This window comes from Typopeltis vanoorti, chromosome 19, assembly GCF_054136105.1.
Source record: "Typopeltis vanoorti isolate ZY-2024b chromosome 19, IOZ_Tvanoo_1.0, whole genome shotgun sequence".
Taxonomy (NCBI): Eukaryota; Metazoa; Arthropoda; class Arachnida; order Uropygi; family Thelyphonidae; genus Typopeltis; species Typopeltis vanoorti.
In genome coordinates, this window is record NC_143567.1 from 60,742,989 (window position 1) to 60,769,579 (window position 26,591).

General features: G+C 36.1%; 1 protein-coding gene across 2 annotated transcripts in view; it reads right to left on the reverse strand.

Annotated features, from left to right (window-relative positions):
• Positions 1 to 26,591, reverse strand: part of LOC150096162 (rhodopsin, GQ-coupled) — a 100,561-nt gene that overhangs the window by 23,008 nt on the left and 50,962 nt on the right. For both annotated transcript variants that reach the window (XM_090408928.1, XM_090408927.1), the window contains exon 2: positions 21,187 to 21,600. In XM_090408928.1, the coding sequence (XP_090265054.1) occupies positions 21,187 to 21,600 (414 nt within the window). The remainder of the gene's footprint in view (positions 1 to 21,186; positions 21,601 to 26,591) is intronic.

The following is a 26,591-nucleotide window of genomic DNA, read 5'->3' on the forward strand; positions in this document are numbered from 1 at the left end:
AATTTTTACTTTTTTAATTTTTTCCCGATTTGACTACTTTTTTCGACCTTCTGATAAAATATTTCAACTGATCGCATAACTAAGACATCACTGAATTCTAGATGTGTTGAAATCCCTTATTCTATATTCCATTTTAAATTCTAATCCCTCATATAATCTTTGGTTTTCCAAACAAATGTGCCGTGATTATCTAATATAAATAAAGATTTGGTGAATGGGGAATGGCGATTACCAATAATGATATCGTTCAAATATTTGATTAAGTGTGTCATAAAGCTGCCTTTTGCAATTTGTAATCTTTCCTTTGTAAAATTATTTTTTACGTACTCTTTTCCTTCTGTACACCAGTGAGTTTCTTCAGTCCACCATAAATCGGACCCACCGTTGCGCTGATGATAGTAAATTACACTCCCCTTTCTTCTTTGACAAACCTTCCACTACACAAATTACCAAAAATAATAGAATACTTATCTACATCTCCTCTAACAGCGATTTCAAAACCATTCTTCTAATAACCTTGTTAACTTCAATTCTGGTACAATTCAGTTCAGTTTTCCAGCGAAAAAGAAGCCTTTCCCTGTTCTTACCTTTGATAAAAATACCCAAATCTCGTGATATGACGCGATTTTTCATCCTTAAATCACTTCGACCTTCAGTCCTAGGCATAAACATATCACTAGTATGGCTTCTTGCTTATCAAAGAAATATGTTTTCTCTTTCACTCTGAAAATTACTTCACCTACGAACAATTTTCTAACTCTATAAGTCTCAAATATTTCCAATTACAGAATAATGTTATTCACAAGTGTAATGGCATTCCTCTGAATTCACTATGGGATCTGTCTCCTACTAATCAACTCCACTTGTTATATTATATGCAAAATTTATTTTTAAGATATTTGTATTATTACTATTCTTAATAATTGGCATTTGCAAGTTAGGGGAATTTGAAGACATTCCCTGAACCTCAACAAGCATAGCTGTATCACTTTACCAAAAATCTTAGAGATAGTCATTTTAAGATCAAATTAATACTTGTTAACCTTTCTCTTTATCCAACAATAGATGATTCCAAATCATCTATTGTTGAATAAAGAACTAAAGTCCAATTAGGACTTTAGTTCTCTGTGTTGTCCGTTAAAATTTTAAACTGTTCGCACTATGAACTGATTACTGCTGTTTGCGTTACTGTGACAAACTGTGTGTGCTTTGAAGGTGCCCGATAGAAAACCATCGAAATATCAGTGACTAAGGAAATATATATTTACTGTATTTAGGTTCTTATTAGCGTCTTGTGTTGTGAATTAAACCGTGATATTAAAAAATAAAATACAAAATAATAGGGTTTCGCTCATTCAGGTCGGTGATGTGGAACATACTTTTACGTTTGTGGTTACCTAAATAAAACAATATAGTATTGAAAATTCTATATTCTCTTTACTATAATACAGATGATAAATTAATATATGTAACCCATGGTTTCATCAAAAGAATTCCATGATGACTATGAAAACAGGCTGAGTGAATGTAATTTGTAGAGTCTGCTAAACAGACGGAGGAGATATGATATGATTGAGACATAAACAGTTAAGAGGAGCTTTTCAGATAGATCCCGAGATATTTTTTCAAGGTTTGAAGGAAGGAATGAAGGACATACAGACAACATGACATTCTTGGAAACTGTATAAAGGTGTCGTGCATGACTTTTTGCATGGAGAATGGTTAGCGAGTTGAATGTTTTGCGGAATGAGATGGTGTGTGCATAAACATTGAACCAATTTAAGATGAGGTATGATAAACATTGTCTCTGTTGGAATGCATCTTACTCTTGCCTCCCTCGATGAGTCTTGACTCCAGGAGGTGTTTGTATAATAATAATAATAATAATAATAATAATAATAATAATAATAATAATAATAATAATAACTTGTTAATAGGCACCTCATCTAAAATAGTTTATCTAGTCAAAGAGACGTATGCCCGTCCCATCCTTATCAGTCAGTGTCGGATGGTGATATTTCAACAAAGAAACCACCAAATTTCTTTGTTGGTTTCTTTCTTGAAACCACAAATTTCTTTTAAGTGTGCTCAATTTAAAGAAATTTGTAGGATTGAGAAACGTATATCTGGGAAGCCCTAAACCTCAGCAAATCACTGGTGAGCACTAAGTCATTCTTATGAAGTCCTATACGTTTTAGAAATTTGCTACCGTTGTTGGAAGAAGATACTTTCCTCGAGAGTAGTATTTTCAGAATAAGCACCATTCTGAATTGAAAAATGGACAAACAGATTAAACTGTCACATTTGAGGCTCTATTTTACTCACATGTATATCTCCCATCTTCCCTTTTGTGGATGAAACCAGTGCCACCGTTATCAAAATTTCGGCCGTTCGCAACGCTGCTGCAAGGCCGATTTCGCTGCGTGAAATACGCAGAAAGCACTCAACGGCTTTCTGCAAAAAAAAAAAAAAAATAATAATAATAAAATAAAATAAACAGAGCCATCTAAATGTGCCAGCTACAGGGGTGCAAGCAATACTTGGCCACCGAAAAATCAACAAATAAAAACCCAAAAAACTTAAGCGCCCTAAAGAACTGCATGGACACCCACGGCAAATGCTGATAACCCTCAGCACCACGATAATCTATCCGAGCACAGTGCCACGTACGCAAAGGTGGTGGCTTCAAAACCTGAACTCCAATGCCCAACTAAATCCAACAGTTTGTGTATGTAAAGCTGCATGCACAAACAATCCTTACTGCACTAGTCGATAGTTAATAAGCGTAGAAGGCCAAACTCTCTACAGATTGTGTTCTGGAATGCCAATGGTCTAGGAAATAAAATGCGCCAAGAATTTACGACTATAATGCTCAAATAATCCTTGTAAATGAAACTCACCTTCGACCAGCCGACAACCTAAACCTCAAGAACTATATTCTATACTGTAGTGAGAGATTCAACGCAGGGGGAGACGCACAGCCATATTTGTCAAGCTCAATATAGAACATAATGAGATTGTAAATCCAGTCACTGCTAACATAGAATTTACGGGAGTATGGAATTCTAATCAATAAACTTCAGCACATGGGAATGGATATAGGATTGGTTAGGTGAATAAGATGGTGATTGGTGGAGAGATATCAGAGAATAGTTTATTCAGGAATAGAATCCAGAAGAAGGCCTGCGACTAGTTGCGTGCCACAGGAATCTGTTCTTGGGCCGCTACTGTTTAATTTGTACATTAATGATATAAAAAAAGGATCTGACAGGAACTGTTTAGTTGTTTGTTGATGATGCAAAATTGGGTAGAGAAATAGTTAATACAGATGATGTTAAAATTTTGCAGGATGGTGTGGATAGACTGGCAGTCTGGACAAAGGATAATGGGTATCGGTTTAATGTGACAAAATGTAAGGTTATGCATTTTGGGATGAAAAGATTACCAGCTATATACTATTCATTGATGGAACTGTACTCCACGAAATTGATGAATCCAGAGATTTGGGAGTGTTAGTAGATAGGGAGTTCGAGTTTAGAGGACACGTAGCAAAAGTGGCTAAAGCTGCTCATCGAATTACTTGGTTACTGAAGAATACTTTGAGGAGCAGAGACTAGCAAGCAATTATTCCTCTTCGTCGAGCCTTGATAGGACCCATCTTGACTACTGCGCACAGAGCTGGTTACCTGGGTTTCTTGGCGACGAGAAAGAGGTGGAGGAGATCCAGAGGCGAGTGATCAAGGTGGTAGCAGGTCTATGAGTCTTAAGAGAACAGTTTTTTACAGAAATCAGTTGACAGACGGAAAAGGGCTGATATGATTGAAACATATATATTACTGAAGGGCTGAAGGACTTTTACAAGATTAATACAAGTAATTTTTTCAGAACAGGTCTGGTGGTGTGAGAACTAATGACATCCTTGTAAACTGAGCAAGAGTGTTAGAACTAGCTTTTCTGCCGGGAGAGTTTTGAATGAATGGAATGGGTTGTCAGAGTCTATTGTGGGTGCCATGACTGTGAATGAGTTCAAAGCAAAGTATGATAGATACCGCGCAAATGTTGGATGGTGCTTGATATGGTGTTTGGGTTCTCCCTCGATGAGTCTAAGGACTACATGGAGTAGCCAATAATAATAATAATAATAATAATTTTTTTTTTATAAACGACTTATTTGTTTTTACAATGAAGATGATAAGGTTTACTATCACACAGAGTATCTGCACACACACAATGAAAAACATATTATATTTTCTGTACAGTACGAAATTTCGATATACAAAATGCAGAGTACATTTTATAAATATGAATATACATTTTTTTAAACTAGCTAAATATGGATTGGCACCAATGTGCACACAATTCACGATACAATGCAGTAATGCAGCATACACACACAATTCAATAATAATAATAATAATAATTTTTTTTTTTTACATTTTATTGTCTCAGTATAAGTTACATACAATAATAATATTTACAGTATTTACAATAAGGATTATACAGAATTTTTTTTTATGTCTCAGATGAATTGCATACATAGTTGCTGTAGTAATTATATGTATATAATATTTATAACGCATTACAAGTGTGTATAACAGATACTTGCAAGTTAGTAATTTTCTTCCTTGAAGCTTAGCAGAGCTTATCTGAGGAAGATAATAGATAACAGAGGGTGGTGGTTTCATGGTTTTGTTCCTATAGTGGTCACAAGCCAGGTGTTGATTTTACTGTTTGTTGGTACGTGCTTGAAAGACTTCGACTGCTATTACAGTTTAACTTTTTTTTTTTTTTGTGCAAATAGGGTTGGATTTAGACATGGTGTGTTTGTTTCTTTGTGTTCTTGTAGTGGTAGTTTTTTGAGAGGGGGGGGTTGTCGTGGTTTGTGTGTGTGTGTATATGTGTGGTGGGGGAGAGAGAAACAGGAATTGCTCTAATTTTCATTCTCGCTATAATATTTATATAGTGCCTGTTTCAGCTCTCTGTATGTTCCTAGGTTTCTGTTGTCGAACGGCAGTTTGTTTATCATGTCAGGTACGTAGACGTTTCGGGTGGCTTTGCCGTAGTGATTGCTGTACTTATATGTTATGTAGTTTGTTGACTGTGGTCTTGTTATTTGATATGTTGTTCTGGTTACTCTATATGTTGGACTGTAGTAGTGTTTTAACATGACTGTGTAGTGGCGTAAGTGTTTCACCTTAAATATTTTGTGTTTTGTCCATGCTTCCTGCATAAGAGTGGGTTGTTATCAGAATATCAGTTTTATCATTTTATCTTGCAACCATTGTAGCCTGTTAAGTCTGTAGTCTGCGCAGAATGCGTATGATGTGATTGCATATCTTAAAATGTTTTCACATAATGCTTTATAGATTAGTATTTTTATGTGGGTTGGGGCAATGTCTTTTAATCTGTATAGTTTGCTTGCTATTATCCTAAGCTTGGTATGTAGGTAGTTTGTATGGCTATTCCAACTTTGATCTGCATCGAAGTGAAGTCCAAGGTAGCGTGTTGTTTTCACCTGTGTGATGGTTGTGATTTTAGGTTCTGCACTTGGTGTATAGGAGGATGAATGTTTGATAGTGAGATATTTAGTTTCTATGGGCAGGGTTTATGGGTTTTTGAATATCATTAGCTTTGTTTTTCCAGGGTTTATATATATGCCGTTTTCGGTTAGCCAGTTAGTGATTTGATTGATGTCGTGTTGCATATTTTTGTAAGCGATTTTTGCAGTGTTGTGAATGGATACTATGGCAGTGTCGTCTGCATACTGGAAGATTTTACTTTTTAGGGGGAGTTGGCTTATGTCGTGTGTGTATATGTTAAATACAATGGGAGATAGGACAGCTCCTTGCGGCACTCCAGGTGCCAGGTAACAGGTTACATGTATCTCTTTGCTGTGTGCTGATCCTATACGTGTGATGTGCTTTCTGTTTTTCGTGTATGCTTTAAACCACTGGAGTAGATGACCTCCAATTCCGATATGGATAAGTTTCGTTAACAAGGTTTTATGTGTTAGTGTGTCAAATGCTTTTGTTAGGTCAATGAATACCACTAATGTTATTCTGTTTTTATCCAATGCAGCGTTTATTAGATCTGTGAAATCTTCCAGGAGTGTTGCTGTTCCTTTATTTTTTTGAAAGCCATATTGTGTTTTGGGTATGATTTGAAATTTTTCAACGTATGTGGAGAGTTTCTGATGTACAATGCGCTCCATGATTTGGTTGATTACAGGCAGCGTGGCGATAGGTCTGTAATTACTTATTATGTTTCTTTTTCCCTGTTTGTGTATGGGTGTGATTAATGCAGTCTTCAGTGTTTCAGGTATGTGTCCCGTTTCGAAGATTTTATTTAACAGTTTTTGTATAACTGGAAGTAGGTTGGTTGAGTGTTTCTTGATGTCTTTTGGTCTGATTCCGTCTATCCCCGGTCCTTTGTTAGGATTAATTTGTTGAATTGCCAGTGATAGTTCTTCTTTTGTTACTGTGGGGAACCACATCGACTGGGTTGCTCGTGGAGCTAGTGGAGAATGTTCGTATGTGTGAGTAAAGGTTGTTTCTTGTAGCTTTTGGACAGAGTTCACGAAGTGCTGATTAAAGTTGTTTGCCAACTGTTTAAGGGATTTGGGGTCGCAGGCAAAGCTGTGTTTTATTGTTTCTGTGGCAGTGGTTCTGTGTATATTGTCCAGCATTTCATTAATCAGGTGCCAGGTTTCCTTTATGTCATTCTGTGCTGTTGTTAATTTGTTGCTGTAATAGTTTCTTTTTGCCTTTCTAATCTGGGTTGTTAGGAGATTCCGTTTTCTTTTGTATTCAGCTTTTAAAGCGATATTGTTCGGCGACTTCCTAAGTTGTTTCCATAGGGCATCTTTTCTTTGTATGTCTGTTAGTATGTCGTCTGTTATCCATGGATTTTGTTTCGTTTGGGGGCGTGTTTTTATTTGTGTTAATGCTTTGTTATATATTTTGTTAAATGCAAGTTTAAGATTATTATATACAGCTTCAGCAGAGTCTAAAGATGCTATCTGCATCCAGTCTGTTTTTCTGATTTCATCGTTCACTATTGCTTCGTTTACAATGCTATGATACTGTTTTGCAGTCTCAGTGATTTTTATGGGTTCTGGTTTAGTGTGTAACTGCAATGCTGTGAAATAATGGTCTGCTAGTTTGCATGTTATGACGGCTACTGTGTGGCTGTTTGGAGGGGCCCTTATAGTTATATGATCAATGCAGGTTGAGGTTGTGTTTCCTACTATCTCTTCTCGTGTATACGACTGTATGGATGGGGTTATGTTATATGCCGATAATAGGTCTAGGTATTGTTCTGTGTTGTTATTTATGTTCCTAATGTTTATATTAATGTCTCCTATTATTATCAAGTATTTTGAGGTGCCTACTTTCGTGGCTGAAAGCCATCTGTTTAGTTCTTCTAGGAATTTTGTGGTGCTTAAGTTGGGGTCTGTATATTGCGTTTAATATCAGGGAGTTTTCTTGTTTGATGTTTTTAATTTCGATGCATATGTTTTCTGCGTATTCTAATTTATAGTTTATTTCTGTTACTTCTAGTTTATGTTTGGTAAATATTATTATACCACCGCCTCGTTTTGTTTGTCTGCAGTGTTTGTGTTGTTATAAGTGTGCCATTTGGTAGGAGGATGCGTCTTCGTTTGTCGTAGATACTTCAGTCAGTATTAAAATGTCTATTTCGTCTATATCTTCCTTCAGATAAGCTTGCAGGGTCAGCCAGTATTTTTGAATGCTTCTGATGTTGATGTGGAGAATTGATAGTGCTTTTTTGGGGATTGTCAGTTGTTTCCATTCTGATATTGATTTCAGAATGTGGCAATAATAATAATAATAATAATAATAATAATAATAATAATCTTTCAGAATGTTTTTTCCTTATCTATAAGAATGATGTTTCCATGTTTATTTTTAATAACTGCTCCTTGTTTTGTTCTGTTGGCTCATTATTTTTATAATGTTATATGCTTTATCGATTCTCCCAGTCTTGGTTAAATCTTCTATTTCTTTCATCATCATCATCATCATCATCATCATAACGAACTATGGGCTCACTGCCCGTTGATGTCTGATGTCTGTTTCACTATCTTCTTCCACCTTTCTTTGTCCAGTGCACAGTGTGACAGTTTTTGTGCACCCATTCCTCACCAGTCTTTTATATCGTCTATCCATTCTCTGTATGGTTTACCTCTTCTGTTTAAACCATCCAAAATACCAAACATAAATGTCTTTATCTTCCAGTCCTCACTCATTCTACAGATGTGTCTAAATAATTGCAGCTTCCGTTTAATAATCTTATGCATTAGATTCTGTTCTGGTTGTATCTTCTGATAGAGCTCTTCATTGGTGATTTTCTGTACCCATCCTATTCTTAGAATCTTCCTGTAACAAGTTCTTTCAAATGACAAAATTATTTTTCTTGATTCCTTATTTATTACCCACGTTTCAGATCCGTACAGTACACCGCTGAAGATGCATGTTTCCAATACTCTTAGTTTTGTTTGCAGACTGATCACTTTACTTTTCCAGATGTTATCCATGGCCATCAGATTTGTTCTTCCCTTTGCAATCCCGATCTTTATTTCTTTTTTACAGTCCAAGTCATATGTCAGTTTACTTCCCAAATGTGTGAATTGTTCTACATTTTCTATATCAGTTCCATCCACTTGTATCTTTTGTTTGATGTTCTTCTCACCAAATACCATTGTCTTTGTTTTTTCAAAGTTCATAATAAGTCCAAATCTCTTCCCTTCCTCCTTCAACAGTTTCAGTGTTTTTTGTAGTGCTGTTTCGTCTTCTTCAATAATAACAATGTAATCTGCAAATCTCAGATTGTTAATTCTCATTCTGTGTACAGATATTCCTTTGGCATCTTCTATAATTTTATCCATTGCTCTTTCTAAATGTGCGATGAAAATGCTTGGTGATATTGGGTCTCCCTGTCTAGTACCTCTGCTTGTTTTAAACTATTTCCCCAAATTATCACCTATTCTAACTGCTGCAACTGCATTCTGATAAACATCTTTTAATATACTGTAGCTATTAGTTTTTTATCAATTCCATAGGATTCCAGAACTGCTAATGTCACTTTCTGGTCAATACTGTCAAATGCTTTCTGAAAATCAACAAAGCAAGTATATATGTTTTGGTTTTTTCTCCTAGCTTTCTCTGCTATTTACCTCATTGTTAAAATCTGTTGAAATTTAGTTCTATCCTTCCTAAATCCTGCTTGCTCGTCTGCAAGGTATGCTTCCAATTGTGTTCTCAGTCTTTCTGTCAATATGATCATCATCACTTTACCAAGGTGACTTATCAAGGCAATTGTTCTATAGTTTTTACATTCTAGCTTATTTCCTTTCTTGTATAATGTTACTAATATTAATTTCACCCACTCCTCTGGCATTTTCCCTTCTTTCCATACCATATTACATGGTGCATTTCTGTAACCATACTTTCACCCCCATATTTAATCATTTCTCCAGTAATGTTATCGTTACCAGGACTCTTGTGCTTTAGCCGTCCTATTGCTTTTTCTACCTCTCCTCTTAAAATGTCCATATCATGCTCATTACCTGGTGCCGATATCTGCTTCAATTCTTCAGTCAGTTTCCCAACGCTATCTGAATCTAGTTTTTCTTCATATAACTCACTACAGTATCTTGTCCACCGCTGTACAATTTTTTCTTTATTCATCAATACTTTGCCTTTTTTATCTTTACTTGTGGTCTGTTTTGGTTGCCACTTTCTATTAATGGTTCTGATCATTTTGTACACCTCCCTTGTTTTATGCTCTCCATAGTACTGTTCTATATTGTTGCATTGGGCTTCTAACCATTTCATCTTATCCATTCTGACTGCTTTTTTCACCTCATTACACTTTATTCTATATTGCTCTTCTATTTGTTCTGATGTATCCCTTCTTATCTTCAACATTCTTTTCTCCTGTACTAACTTCAGTGTTTCTTGTGTAATCCATTTCTTCTTGATGTTCTCTTTTTCTGGTACTGTGTCTTCAACTGCATCTTCTATCGCCTTCATTATTCTTTTCACTCTTAAATTCGAGTTTTTTTCTTTCTCCACACTTTTAAGTTTCTCTTCTAACACTGTTCTGTACCTTCTTCCTATTTCTGCTTCACTTATTCGTGCTGTATCTCTTCTATTCTGATGTTGGGGTTTATATTTCTTTTTTAATTTCATCTCGATGTTTGCAATCGCTAAACTATGGTCCGAGTTTATATCCGCTCCTTGAAAAGTTCGACATTGCTGTACTGATGTTATCCACCTTCTTTTAATCATAATCATATCAATCATGTTTTTGGTTTCCCATCATTTGATCGCCACGTCCATTTTCTACACTCCTTTTGTTGGAATCTTGTGTTACAGATCATCATCATCTCGTGGTCCACAGCAAATTCTAACAATTTTTCACCTCGTTCATTTCTTTCTCCCAAACCATATTTTCCCATGACTCTTTCCCAACCATCATTATCTATTCCAACTTTAATTAGCACATCTTGCTTTGGTATTGTTTCTGTTGTCTCTGTCAGATCTTTGTAGAATAAGTCAATATCCTCATGTGTGCTGTCAGATGTGGGTGCATATATCTGGACTATTGATATGTTGAATGGCTTTGCCTGAAATCTTGCTACTATGATTCGTTCATTGACTGGTTTGTAGCCTAACAGTGTCTCTCGAGCTCTTTTGCTAAGAAGGAAGCCAACTCCTGCTTCGTGCATGGTGTCATGTCCTGACCATATTACTTCGCATCCATTGATCTCTCCAGATAATGTCTATCTCATCTCTGCCAATTCTAGTATATCCCACCGATATCTCTTCATTTCCTCACGAAGTAGTTCTAATTTTCCTGACATCCAGAGTGTCCGCACATATTTCTTTGCACTTCTCTATATACCATTGTTCGTTTGCTTTGCATTTTTTTATTTATCATATGTTTAGTTTTATATATTTTACTTTATTATTTCATGTGGAGAGGTTTTGTATTCTCTTCTTTCATCTATTACATTTAGAATGTCTTGGGTGATCCAAGGTGTTTTTTTTTTTTTTGCTGTTGTTGTTGTTGTTATTGTTGTTGCTGCTGCTGCTGTTGGCCTGTGTTTTACTCCTGTGCAGTTTTACTCCTTTGATGATTGTCCTTAAAATGGGCCTACTTTCTTTCTGTGTTTATCTTTATTCTTTTTCCCGTTTTAATGCTTTTATCAGTCTTATGTTTATAGCGTCTATGGTTTTGCTGTATTTTCAGGTTATTCATGTCCTATTTGGATCTTCTCCTTGATTCTAACAGCATTTTGATTTCAAACTACATTTCAATGAAACCAAATAGTGGTCACTATCTGCATCATCCCCCATTGTAACTTTTGAACGATTTTACTCGATTTTTATATCTATTTCTTGTCATAATATAATCTATTTGTTGCCTTCCCATATCCCGTGGCATTTTCGAAGTATATCTTCTTCTTTTTGGTATCTCAAAACCAGTGTTGTTGGCGATTATGAGATGAAACTGGTAGCAGTTCTCCAATGATTGTATTCCAGTCGCCCATGACAATGAGATTGCCTTCACTTTTGAAGAGGTGTATGAACTACTCAATATCAACATATATATTATTATTGAATTTGTTGGTTTTTGCTTCGAGTTTGAGAGACACGGTGCTCCTCCTGTCAAAAATCCGAAAACGGAACAACGAGAGGTGATAAAAATTTTATCTGAAACTGGGAAAATCTTTCTTAGAAATATTTAATGGAGGGTGTACAGGAATGACTGCCTATCAGGTGCGTGAGTTTTTGAACGGTTCAGATGATATCGAGAAGCAATGCCTATTTTCCTCCCACATTCATGAAATTGTTTATGAATGAATTTGCTCCAGAGGACTAAATAGTACGGTTAACAGTCCATACTATCTCAATACCATGCAACATCTGAATCAACGCATGAGGTGAGTGGGAGTGGAGTAGTACCGAACAAACAGCTGGTTGTTGCGGCATGACAATGCGCCTGCACATTGTGCGTTAAACACAAAACAATTTATCGCTTTCAAATCCACCACAACGCTGCTCACCGTATTTCCCAGATTTGGCATCGGAGGACTGTTTTTTTTTTTTTTTTTTTGCTTCCGAAATTGAAAACGAAATTCAAAGGACACCGATTTGATTTAGTAAAAGTCATTCAGAAGACTGTGTGACGTCGAGCTCAACGCCATATCTTGAGACGGCTACCAGCGGCGTTTCGAAAATTTATATGAACGATGTAAACGTTGTATTTATACAATGTTTACATGGTGTAGTTTATATACTGTTTATAACGTTTATATCCTGTAGTTGCTCTTTATTTTTAGACAAATTTTGTCTTTTTAATTAACGTGCACACTGTATAGATTAAACTACACTCTCATCTCATTGGTATACAGTTTTAACCGCATGATGCATTGCCACTTCCGAGAACCACGACAGGTTACTAACAATTGCTTTTCGAACTGCTCGTGTATAATTCGAATTAAAATATATAAAAAAGTTATTAAAAGAGATTTGTTCTGATTTTTATTTTCAACAAAAATTAAAAAAAATAATTAAATCAATAGTTTGAGTGAGTCTGGAATTACAGACTTTTGTCTGTAATTTGAAATTCACCTAAAAGCCATCTTTTTTAAGTAAAGTTCGAATTTTTTCGGATATAATTTCAAGGCACCGATTTTAATTTTTAAAAAATTCACTTATTTATAGCATTGTTTTTGAACATGTGCACAAAATTTCTTGAAAATCAAAGCAACGATTCTTGTCAAAGCAAAGCAAGCAAGACTGTGGGTTCGAAACCCACCATGGTAATGGATATTTGTAATTATCTTTAGATTGGAGATAAATTTAATTGCCGTGAAAACTGCCACCTTGCTTATTGGAAGCTTGAAGTGACTTGAAAAAGATCGATGTTTGGTTTCTGGAACATGGTTTCCGAATTATCTAACTTTGAGCCTGTAAATATTCACATTCTTAATATGCTATAGGTTTTTCGTGCATGAGGATAACTTAAAAGAAATAAAAAATAAAAAAAGGTCCTCACTGTTGATAAACATATGTACCTACACACGTCCCCACACCCACCCCACACAATGTTCTTAATCTCAAAGTATGAGACATGTTCTGATACATGCAGTGCTCGCTCATAGCCCGTGTAATCAATTATGTGAAGCACCCTAATTCCCGTGCATACATGACGTTATCTTGATTTATTCAACTCTTTTTTTTATTGTGAGTTCTTTGTTCTAGCTGCTAAAGTCCTTCACTATTTTCTCCTCGTTTTCTGTTGTTTTTTTTCGTTCTTTTGTTCTGTGTTTCTTAGGTGTGTGTGTTTGTGTGTGTTTTTTTTGTTGAGCTGACGTTCTGAAACGTCATTATTTTTTGTAAGTTATTGTTAATTTTCATAATTTTTACTGGAACAAAGCTTTCGATATTTCTGGAACCTGTTCCGAAACTATACTGATTTAAAACTTTATATATGATCCTTAAATAAAAAATAAAAAAGGATCACTGTTGATAAACATAACTACAACACAACACCCACCCACACAATGTTCTTCTGGCGTTTCTATCAATATCATAATGGTTTATGTGAATCAGTATGTGTTACGTTATCTTCTCATATTGAGTGTGGTGACATGAAGATGATCTGTTTTTTTGTTGTGACGTTCTGAAACGTCACTTTTCTTATTTTCATAATTTTACTATCCAATGAAGATCTCAGAATTACACTGGAATATCCAATGCATGTTGATTCCATTCAGTATGGTTCAGTCCAGCTTCTCAATTCTCTGATGATGCATCATCGGATTTGCATTGCCCTGTCGAGTCATGTTCCCCCTACATTCTCAGCAGGATATGTTAAGGACAGGCGAGTATGTTGACCTAATTCTCGGGCAATTCGAGAATGCTCTTTTCCATGTCTCTTCCATAATATCTGGTAGCTAATAAAAGTCACTGTATGTCACAAACATTATCTCTTGTAAAGGTCAAACGATACCTTACCGATCTACAAACAGTGACGCAACATGTTTCAAGTTAACGTTTACAACTCCTGCGGCAGTTGCTTACGAAGGAGAGTGGGTGGATTGTTTAGAAGGGAATTTTTGCATTTAATAATGAAATAGCTATCAAGGACTTTCTAATTAGTAATGTGTGTGTATGTGTGTGTGTGTGTGTGTGTGTGTGGTCGCATCTTCATTATCCATAGTGAAGATAGAAAAAAGAATAATATTTAACATCTATTTTTGAATAATGCTTATTAAGTTAAACATAACGCACAGGGTTAACTAAAAGAACATTGCTACTAAAATAGTCGTCTGCTTTTTTTATATATATATCCTTTTGCGTCCTGCAAAATGTTAAGCAGATTAATTACAGAAGGAAGCGTCTAACCTCACCTGTTGATAACCAGCTTCATGGTTTTGTATTTCGATAACATTACTCACGTAATATTATCCGGTAGCACAGCTGGTAACTGCTTGGCCCTCTTGTTGGAAAGACGTATATTCAAATATCTTCACGGTACCAGAGAAACATTCATAGGGCCTTTATGGAAGTGAGTCAACAAACCTCATACAGAGGTGGCAGGGTTTTTCCCTCAGCAAAGCAGACAGACTGACTAGAGGACATGTGCATTGGCAGACATAGCAAACTATGGATATTGGATTATTCTTTTATTAAATAAATTATGTTTACAAGAAGCCGAGATATGTGAAGATAAGTGCCATTGGAATTAATGCGCGAAAGATGATGGGATAGGGACAATATTATCCAATATGTTAGTATTACACTTGAAATGTGTTATTTATGGTTAAAATGTTCGTACGTATTATGCACAGTTTGTCTAACATGTGCAACTTTCGTGAGTTTGGATGCGGAGGGGGTAATCATAAACCTATACTGGACACTATCGATCAGAAGCAGTCTTTGAATTCTGTGATGTTCTGAGTCCATTACATATTACTCTTACGACGAAAGTGAATAACGAATGGTAGCATGCATAGAAACGTGGATGTAGAACTTTCAATCACTAAAATAAAGTGGTAGAAACGGTGTTTTCGGATTCCTAAAATTTTAACAGAAACTCCACTTTCCTACTTGGTTGGCCAAGTGGATAGCGTATCTACTCTCCAACCTGCGGGTCCAAACTAAAGCTGTGGGCATGGGTGTTTGTGATTGTCTTTAGGTGGGAGATGAATTTCATCACCCGGTGTGAGACTACCTCTTCGCTTATTGGAGAAGCGGTTCGAAAAGTTGCATTTGATCTCTAGAGTGAGGGTTTCCGGACTATAAAAATTTAAATAAGAAAAAGAAACTAATATACTATATGGTACTAATGTACTATAGGTTTACCTTTCTTGGGATGACATAAATAAAGAGAAAAAATAATTGAATACCTCTTCATGCTATAGATATTATTCTCACATAAACACGAATTTTCAGAAAGTGTGACATCTCGATCTCCCTTGAGAGACAATGCGACAGATTTCCCCATGAGAAATGATTTAATGAAGAGAAATGTCCAACAACCGTGAAAGGTGAAACAGTCAGGGGGGGGAGAGATATAGAGGATTCGAACACCGAATCACGCAGTTGTGCAACCTTTAGATTAATGTCTTGAATTATAATTGTGATGGGTTGAAAATAAATTGTCTCTAGAAACTCTCGGGCAAAATATATAGATAGATAGATAGATAGTTACAAACATATATAATGATGATGTTAGTACGGAGTAGTTATTAATCTTGAAGATATAATTCTTTTCTTGGTACCAAATTTATAAAATTCATCAACTAACAGAATGTGAGACTTGGTGAGAAATGCGTTCGCTTTTCTTTCTCACTAAATAAACAGTTTGCTATAATAAATTTAGTTTAATCCTTTATCCAAGTGTAAGCAAACAAAGCTTGCGCCTGAAAATATCTTCAGGACTGAGGTAAGGTAGTGCAACACCAGGCAACTCCGAGCAAAGGTGGACCATGCTCTCATCACTCCTTGTCTCAGTATCTCCCATAATGCAAAGCACATCTCCTTGCGGACATGTATACTGCTATGCATTAAGGGAAGGGCCACTACCCAGACCGGTTTCAATCCTTATCGAGGTCTCGTCAGTGGGAGGCAGACCCAAACGTGGACTAAGGCAGAAGCAATAGGAGAGGTCATATTTATCTATAGGAGTTGTCAACAGGTGTACCACCTTATTATTGAATTACTCTGGATTTAGAGAAAGATGTTGGAAGTTTATTTTTCACTTGGTTAGACTATAATAAATTTAGTTTAATCCTTTATTCAAGTGTAAGCAAACAAAGTTGGCGCCTGAAAATATTTGTTTGCTTACACTTGGATAAAGGATTAAACTAAATTTATTATAGTCTAACCAAGTGAAAAATAAACTTCTAAATAGTTTGCTGTCATTACTCGATGAAAAGTGTTTTCCAGTAAGTTTTGTTTTGCTTTCGCCATGAATTGAAATGTGGAAAAGGACACGCTACGAAGATTGGAAATAATAGATAATATCAATAACCATGATCATAAAGCTGTGGCTGACAGAAGCCCTAAGAATTTGGAAAATAACGAAGATCAACAGGGGGGGGGGAAAGGCGGCTGCAGTTAAATTTTATCGCAGAACAAAACTCCAGCCAGTCATAAACCAAACTCTTACTTACCTAACTGGCCGAACGGATAGAGTACCCACTAATCAACGGGTTTTGATTTCGAATACTACTGTATTCGAAATCAAAACCGTGGATCAAGCGTGGATGCTTATGAAGGTCTTTAGATGGAAGATTATTATTTTAATCCTGTGTGAGACAACTTCTCTGCTTTAGTCTTCCAGTAAGTCTAAAGTGGCTTGAAAAACAACCATGTTGGATTTCTAGAGAGTTGGGGGGGTGGGGGGGTTCCTGGATTATCTAACTTTTAGCCCCATCCACAATACTATGTACTATAGGTTTATGGCCTTTCTTGGATAGAACCCACTTTTAAAAATTCACTTACATGAGAAGCATGCGTTTTCAGAAAATATTGACTAGATTACTAATGTAACATTTTTTTTAAAGGTGGAATGAATAACCTACAAATCATATATATGATTTTTATGTTACATTTGGGTGATATTGGGGCTATATTTCACTTTTCCATGTAAATCTTTGATGCGGTAAAGATGGCGAATTTGAGTTTTTCCACCTTAGAAGTGATGGGGATCTGAGACCGCTTCCTTGTTTGCCCTCCTTTGGCTGTTCTGGTTCTTCACATCAATGTATGTTTCAGTTAATGATTACCCGAATGCCTTCTGAAAAACTGGAAAAAGTCTTTGTAAATAGTAATTCTCAATATTTTTTAAAATATTTGTTAATTTTTCTGAATTTTTGCATCTTATGTCTGGATATTGAAATGATGAGTTTGTCTAAATCATTAAATGTTGTATAAAGCATTCCTAGTATTCAACGATGTCAAAAAAAAAAAAAAAAATTGGCTAATGCCTTTTATTCCCATATAGTGAGTAGGCGAGAACACTTTAGCGCTATCTAACTTTTGGAGACTGAGTGGGCGGTTCAATCTCCACTGGTAGCCAATTAGAGATAGCTGGCTCAAGACTAATTTAAGCAGCCCGCAGTGAAGAGACGGCTCAACAAGTGTCGCCATCTCGTGGTTCCTAACCCTAACACAATATTTTAAAATGTCTGAAAGAGTGTGGATTCTACGGTCAATTTTCTTGAGTTTACGGGACGAAAAATCCAAGTTTCCGGGAGAGGAAAAAACCACTTGCCGGTGCCAGAGATCGACTAACTCGGAAAGTCAAAAAAATGCTTAGAAAAAGTTCTTCTACTCGGCGATTAGACTTGAACTTAAGTCTGTCTTTCGACGGTTTAGCGCTTAGGAGTGTACCTGTTTAAATCACTTCCACTGATTTAAACAGGCTCTGATCACCAAAGGATCACGAAATAATATCTAATTCACTTAAAAGTCATTGCGTAATTTAAATCAAAACGCGTACTTAACTCCCAAGTGCTTGATATACACTGGAAAATAAACATCTTTATTAGACCCTTATTTCATTCACGTAGAATAAAAATGAAAGTTTTGGTGAATGAAAGTACTTGAAAGTACACTATGTTGACAAAAGTATTTGGACACCTTACGCGCCATGCAAATTTCGAATCCTACCGCATGCAAATATTCAGGGAGTGTCTGCGTAAGTCTGCTAATAAAAGGTGACATGTGCTAAATGTTTTGCACTGTATTCAATGTCAAGATGCCACTTTCAGCTGAACTGACAGACTTCCAACGTGCGGTAGTAGTTGGGTGTCGCATCACCGTGACATTGCTACCCGTCTCGGTATACCGAAATCCACGTTGCTTATGTCATTCGTAGATGGGAAGTTGATGGTACTACCACAGCAGGAAAACGCCATGGAGGCCACCGCCACTCACTGATCGAGATCTACGCGCTCTTTCTCGAAATGTTCGAGCATCCCGCGCGTCATCGGCGGCGTTCTTCGCAGCCCACCTGGAAAAAGCTGCAGGGACATATGTCAGCACTAGAACTGTCCCCAGAGAGTTTCATACCTAAGGTTTACATACACAGCAGAACTACTGCGAACATGCCCCCCCCCCCCAGAAACCTCAAACGACGTTTGTACTGGTGTCTTTCACACCGTTCCTGGACCGCTGTAGATGATGATTGGAAAAGAGTTCTGTAGAGCGACGAATCACGTTTCCAAATGTTTCACTCTAACAACTTTTTTTACCAATGTTTTTTTGCCGCAACTAGGTGTTCAAATACTTTTGTCAACATGGTGCATATTGGATATGAAAATTATATATTGTTGATAAATATAGCTTCATTTTGTAGATTTATGTTTGCATGGCCTAGTTGAAATCTAAAAAGATTTTATGAAAAAAAAAAATAAATAAATATATATATATATATATATACATCGCATCACATGCACTTAAATTTATTGTCCTGTAGAATATTCACCGCTAGATGAAGACCTCTCCTATATACGGGAGGGTTGGTTGTACTTCTCTCATGACAACTTGGGAGAGTGTACTATTTGTATGTATGAATGTGTGAATGAATGACACATACAAACTTCCATGGCCATGATGGGATGCGAAACCGCAGCCCACTGGCTAGAGAGCAGATACACTAAGCACTCGGCCAACCAAGACGGCTGCGCGTGTGCTCACACACACACACACAGTAAGGTAAACGTCACTCATGTTTTAGATCAGTTAGACCTATAGGATCAAGGGCCATAGAATTATTTTTTTGAATTTGAACAGAAAGATTGTCTTCGGGAAGACAGGCGTGTAAGTTTTTTAAAGTTTTTATAGCCAGTTCACCTACGAAATGTCAGGAACCCATAATATCATGAGCGTCCGCAGAGGGGCACTCCCCCCCCCCGGGATCTGCTTGTGAAAAAAAAAAAAAAAATTAAAAAACATTAACTGATGTAATTATTTGTCTCCAAGCTTTCCCCCCCCCCCCTGGAAAATTTTCTGTAGACGCCCATGCATAATATGTATAGCGCCGTATATGAACCAGAAATAAGCTAAGTAGAGTCTAGGAAGTTTCAGAAAGGTTCTTTTGTTACTTCATGCGTATAATAAAACAGAGTGGTCTTACGCTCGCTAGTAAAAATCGACTAGTATGTAGTATTTGTTGTTTTTAGAATCATGCCTGTAAATTTCGAAAGTTATGAGCATATGTGGAAGGAGGTTTGCGAACATCCCTGTCATGTGATTTGAACCCGCATCTTCTGTATGGAGAAGTGTTAGTCGCTGAGGTAACTTAACGACATTATTAAAATGAAAAGCTTACCTGACATCTCAGAGTTTAAATTTATTTTATTTATTTATTTATGCTTGAGGAGAAATATTTTCAAGCATTAGGGGTAGAATGAACAGAGATTAAATCATCATTTTAAAAATTCTTTACTTTTTAAGTTCAATCAGTGATAGCTTTAAATTAGGTACTTGGACCTTAGTTACGTTATTTGTATTCGTATTTAGGACATGTGTTGTATTTCTTAATAAAATTAACTTCTATAATTTTTTTAATATGACTCCCACCCATGAAAGGCAGCGAACCTATAGTACATTAATACCGTGGGTGACCTAAGAATTTTTGTTCTATTTTTTTTTTTATTAAAAAAAAAAAAATCAGCTAACGCCTTTATATTCCCGTATACGGGGAGTAGGCGAGGCAATTTAGCCCTATCTAACTTTTGGAGACTGAGTGGGCAGTTCAATCTCCACTGGTACCAATCAGAAATAGATGGCCCAAGGCTATCACTAATTAAGCGGTACATAGTGAAGAGAGACGGCTCCAATGTGCTGCCATCTCGTGGTCCCTAACCCTAACACAATATATTTAATGTCTGAAATAATGTGAGTTCTACGGTCGATTTTCTTGAGTTTACAGGACGAAAAACCCGAGTTTCCGGGAGGAAAAACCTGCTTGCCCGTGCCAGAGATCGACTAACTCGGGAACCGGTCGAAAAAAGGCTTAGAAAAATTTCCTCTAGTCGCCGACTAGACTCGAAACCAAGTCTTCCTTCGTGCGGCCAAGCGCCGTGGTATGCAAACGCCACATCCACCGAGCTACACGGGCTCTCTCTCTCTCTCTTTTTTTTTTTTTTTTTTTTTTTTTTTTTTTTTATTAATGTTATATATTTTCTGAATTTTTGATTCATTTTTCCTTAGTTCGGAAACCTTGCTTTAGAGACCAAACATGGTTTTGAATTTCATGTCTCCAATCCGGTGGATGAATTTCATCTCCCACCTAAAGACACAAACACAAACATCGAAAAAAAAATCACAAACATCCATGTCATGGCGGGATTCGGACACGCAGTCTGTTGATTTGGCAGCGCATACGCTAAAAACTCACCAAGCAGGCCGTCAAGTAGAATAATATAAAATTAATTTCGTCAAAAATTGTAATAATTTCTTAATAAGACTTTCGTATGTATAAGAAAACAAATGTGTGGGGGGGATGTTTTGGAAAATCTATTTCTACCGAATGAAAATCTTTTTCATCTTTTGATTATGCTATTTTTAGTGATTGTTTTTAAATTTCGAATTATACTGGACTTATTAATGAAAGTAATAACATTTCTAGACTTACCATTTGAGGCACCCAGCACACAACGAAGAAGACACAAAGCATCACCATCAGTTTGGCAAATGATACTTCCTCTGGTGTAGTGTGATTAAATGACAGTTCTCGGCTATCTCTTGACATGGTTGTTCTACCCAATCTGGCCACTGAATTGTTGCCCATCCTACATAGAACACGGACCACAGCTAAATTACAGCAAACGATAACAAGACACAGCACCATTCCAAAGGTGAAAACCAGGTAAGCGTATGCGATATCTCTAGTTGTGGTAGCGAAGCGATAACGTTGACAATAATGAAGAAGATTTGGGCTTTGGCTATCGTAATAGAGGCCAAATCCAAATAATGGAAGACAGACAACAATCAAAGCAACAAACCAAAGAGTGAAGATGGCGCGCTTGATGAGCTTGTGGGTAATATGCTGCAAAGAAAGAAATAAAAAAAATTAGAATAAATATATACAATTACCAGTAATAAGAAGTGAGAAACTTGGATGGAAATTCAGGTATATGCTGTGTACCGTCCCCAGTTTATTGTTTGCGTGTGTAGTGGATTTCCAAACAGAGTACTTGGGTGTACAACGTTGTATGTCTCAGAAAGTGTGGCAGAAACAAATTGAAAAAATAAATAAAAATCTTAGAAAACTTAAATTTCAAGACTTAAGGGAGATGCGTTCTTCAAACCGAAATTGATAGACGCAACCTTGTGATAGCTGCGTTCTCTTTACAAAGAAAAGACACTTCAATGGATTTGACAAATAACACGTAATGTAACTTGTATGAATTGCAATGTCCGCGTGGTTAGCCTAGTGGCTGTGCGCTTCGCAACCATATGTCTGGGTTGAAGAAGTGTCTAGGTTCGATTCCCGTCGCCGACGTGATGAGCTTAAGGATCTTCCTCAGCCATAGCCAAGTTAGCCGGACGTGAACAGCAGGGTTTCCCCCCCCCCCAGTTTATCTGGGGTTTTTCATCCCGCAAGCAGGCAAACCGGCCCCTTGAACACACACGGATCTACAGGCATAAATACTTAACCTCCCATGAGGGGGCTCAACTCGCCCCAATAGGGACGGGGGAGAAAAGGGAGGGAACTCCATACGAATAAATAAATAAAATAAATGAATTGCAATTAAAGAACTCTTTTCCGATAGCTGTATTTGTACATGCATTGTTTATGTTTACCAGACAATATTTTAAAAAGAGATGGAGATTAATTAGTGTTTAATTATATTGGTTTCCAACATCTAGAATAAGACAAAGAACTCGTTACAGAATCGATGACAAGATTTCAATCCATTCTGTAACACGTTCTTCTAGCATTAATTATCGAGCCCATTATCAAAAAAAATTCGAAGTAGTTTATTATTATTATTATTATTATAAACGCCTATTTTTCGCCTACTTTCGCCTATTTCCTTATAGGGAGTAGGCGAAGCCGTTTTAGCCCTATCTAGCTTTTTTAGATTGAGTGGGCAGTCCAATCTCCACCTCAGATAGCTGGCCCAAGACTGTCACTAATTATAAGCGGCAGTCGATGAAGGAACTGGTAAACAAGTGCTGCGATCTCTTGGTACCTAACCCTAACAGGATGTTATTGTCGGAAATAGTGTGGATCCTACGATCCATTTTCTTCAGTTTACTGGACAGAAAACCCAAGTTTCTGAGAGGAAAAAAAAATCGTTTGCCCGTGACAGAGATCGACTAACTCGGGAACAGGTCGAAGAAAGGTTTAGAAAAACTTCCTTCAGTCGGTGACTAGACTTGAACTTAAGTATTTCCACAAAGTGCATATACTTGAACTTAAGTATATGCACTTTGAATTTTATATGTAAGTTCATTTCTGCTTTTGTTTGATCAATTTTTAAAAAATTATTTTATGTTTAAGACATTTCTTATTATATTTATAACATATTTTAGTTTTTCCATACTTATTTCTAATTACATAAGAATAGTTACAAAACAATAATTATATTCTTAGTTACATTCAGTTTTGTACACTTATTCCATTTATTTTACTATTATTAATAATACAAATTCTTAATCATTTACACGCTGTTGTTTAATGACATCTTAGGAGTTCCTAAAGTTCACCTCCAGAAACTGTATTCCAAACTGATTTTGATTATTCTTTTTAGAGAATGCTCTCTCTCTCTCTCTCTCTCTCTCTCTCTCTCTCTCTCTCTCTCTCTCTCTCTCGCACGCGCGCACACACACACACACACACACAAAGTTCCTCCTGTTCAGCTATCTAGATGATTGACTTGCTTGGTTTGATGGAAAGTTAAATCCTAAGGCCTCCCATTCTTCTACATTGATCTTTATGAAAGGATAGAGCTCTTCATTGCATATTTAATGTATTGATGGAACTTTGTCAGGATATTTTCACTGCCTTTTCTTTCGTACATATGGTCACACCTGTATGACCAAATAGTATACATAGTTATAATAATTATGATTATTTTTACCCTACTTAGCTTCTTCTCATTTAGCCAAAACAGTACACTTTAATTTATTATTGGAATCGGTGGCCTCTATTGTTTCACAATACTCCAGATTTCTTCCACTTTTTTACAATAAATCATGTGGTGGAAGGTTTCTGATTCTTTACAAAAGGTTGCAAGGCCATCCAACGGTATGCCTTTTGCCACAACCCACATTTTGGTCGGCAAACATGCATATGCACTTTGAAGAAAATGTTCTGTAAAATGGACTAATTGGAAGTCGGAATGCATTTAAATTGGGCTTAGAATGATCTGTCCTTTTCTTTGTTCTCGGTGCTAAGTATATATAGGGAATGTGAATCTAGAAAACTTTGAATATATTGCTCGCCATTTCGTATTTAGTAACTTCTCTATGTTGTAATTTTCTTCTACAAACGGTCTCCCTCAATTATTTCAATGAACATTTTAGGTGGTCTTTGTTTAATCAAAAGAAGAGAACTAATCAGGAAAGCGTTTTTGTAGAAAGGCAATTGCATATCCATACTATGACTTATTATGTGCTTTTACTCCAGTTATGGCTCTGGTTATCAATTTTTTCAGGTGTATTGACTAGACGCAGACTTCCAGCTTCTGTTTCGTGGAAGAGTGTTGTAAGGAGCATTGGTTCATATTGTGAACCCCGTGAGTATGTTGCAAAGAGCCTATGTATTTTATCTGGCCATTGTCCGTTTGTATTTGGCCATTTGTATCACAGTCGAGAGACTAAGTACATATTACAAATCCTGACTTTACCTCTCACAAGAAGATACCTTCTTTGTATATTGCTTATTTATTTATTTTTATATAAATTTTATTTATATAATTTATTCTTTAATTTTTATTTATTCTTTACTGTCAAACTGTCAAAATCTTGCTTTTCTTTTCAACAAAGCTCCTGTGTTGATATCATTTTATTAAAAACTTCCGGCTAGTCTGAAACATCCAGTTTCATATTATTTTGTGGTTGAGTGTAGAAACAGCAAAGTATAATTTTACCTACTGGTAAATATAAGTTCTTACAAGCTTCCTCCTGCTGTAAGAAAATATATTTAAAAAAGAAAAAAGAAAAAAGTTCCAGTTCACTTCTCTTAAATCTAAGTGGGGAAGGAAACAAAAAAAAGATTGTCAAGAAATTTAACTTTATATTATCCTATCAACAGAATTTAATAGCAGAAGATTAAGTCAGGGTTCTCAGACCCGTGGTCCACCAATGGGCGGTCTGCCATTCATTAATTTTCGTGTCATCTGTCATTGGTTTTGTTTGTTAAATGTCAATTTTGATGTATGCCACGAGGGAAATGTTTAATTTACCAAAGTTCCTTATACAGGTATTTGTGCAAGAATTCTGAGAGTGCTACTAATGCACAGTGTGGGGGCAGCCAGCGAAAACAACTGAAAAATACTTAAACATAAGCACGCGTTTTAAAAGAGAGAAAGAGAGAGAGAGAGAGAGATCGTGTGATCGTATAGTTTTGTTAATGGTGGCTCAATGTTTTTGCTTATGATACAATGGTCTAATTTGCTATCGTACTGTGGTCCAGAAGAAAATAAAGTGTGTATTTGTGTGCATGTGTTTGCTTTTAATGGATGGGCTTGCTTTTAATACTTAAAACGTATGGAGTATATACCCTATTAGACAAATACATGTACATGAAGTTATGCACCGACACGCTCAAGGAAATTTTCATTTCGGCGATGGAGATTTCAAACATTCCATGGATAGAAATGTGCGTAGTTGACCTAAACACAATTCCGATGTTCTTTTATCTGAACAATGTCAAAATTCGTGGATCACGGAACACACGTTCCTTCCAGTATGCCCTCAAAATAAGCATTGGATGATGGAGATTTGGCAAGTTCTGAAGGAATGGATAACATATTTATCATAGTCGCGAAAAGTGTTTGAGAAGATTCAGTGCATTCCTATTTATGCTGCTATTAGCTATCTTGCTTGAAGTACCGTTCATCCAATGGCAAATTTTCTAGTCCTACAAAATCGTTGTTTTATTATCTAGCACGCCTTTCTGTTCGTTTTTAATAAAATAGGGTATGATGAAGTCATGCTCTTAAATAGATCACGGTTTTAATAAATCTAAAATTCGCTATTGCTTAACATGCCTTTTTTAAGACTGCATTTCGGTCATTTTTGGATTCATTTGAGAATTTGATCAATATCTTGAATATCATGATAATGGTATTAAATTATTATGATATCATAATATCTTGATAACCAGCATGTTTATATTAAGTGAACGCAAAATTTTATAACGATAATTCTGTAACTCTTTGTAGAATTCAGAGAAATTAGGACCTCCAATCTCTATATTAAAAAAAAAAAAAATTAAGGATGATTAGGGTGATTTTCTGTATGAGAAATCATAATATTATCCAGTTCTTCACCGTATTCATTCCATGATCATAATAATGGACATACAATCAAGTGTGACTCTTCCATTGTTTTTAATAGGCACTTCCCTTCTTTTGAAATAATAATAATGTTTGAGGAGAATCAATGCATCCCTATCTATGCTGCTGTTGGCTACCTTGCTGGAAGTATAATAGTAATAATAATAATACATTATTATTATTATTATTTTGTGTGTGGGTATGAACTGATAGTAATTAAAATCGAGATTGCAATTAGTAAATTAAAGAAGTCAGATGCGTACATTCCGATTGCAATATTCGTTTATCTTCCGAGAGATTAGATTTATTTATAATAAACATATAAAATTTACATTTTATATTTATGGAAAATAGATGAACTTTTGATGACCTGCAGGAAACTACAAAAACATGTCTAAAGTCCTCAAATTAAAAATAAATAATGATGAAATATTGACTATCAACCTTATTATAAGCCAGGACCTGTAGAGTGGTAGATGACAACAGTGCATTTATAGTAATATTGAATCTGACAGCAACGATTTCCAGT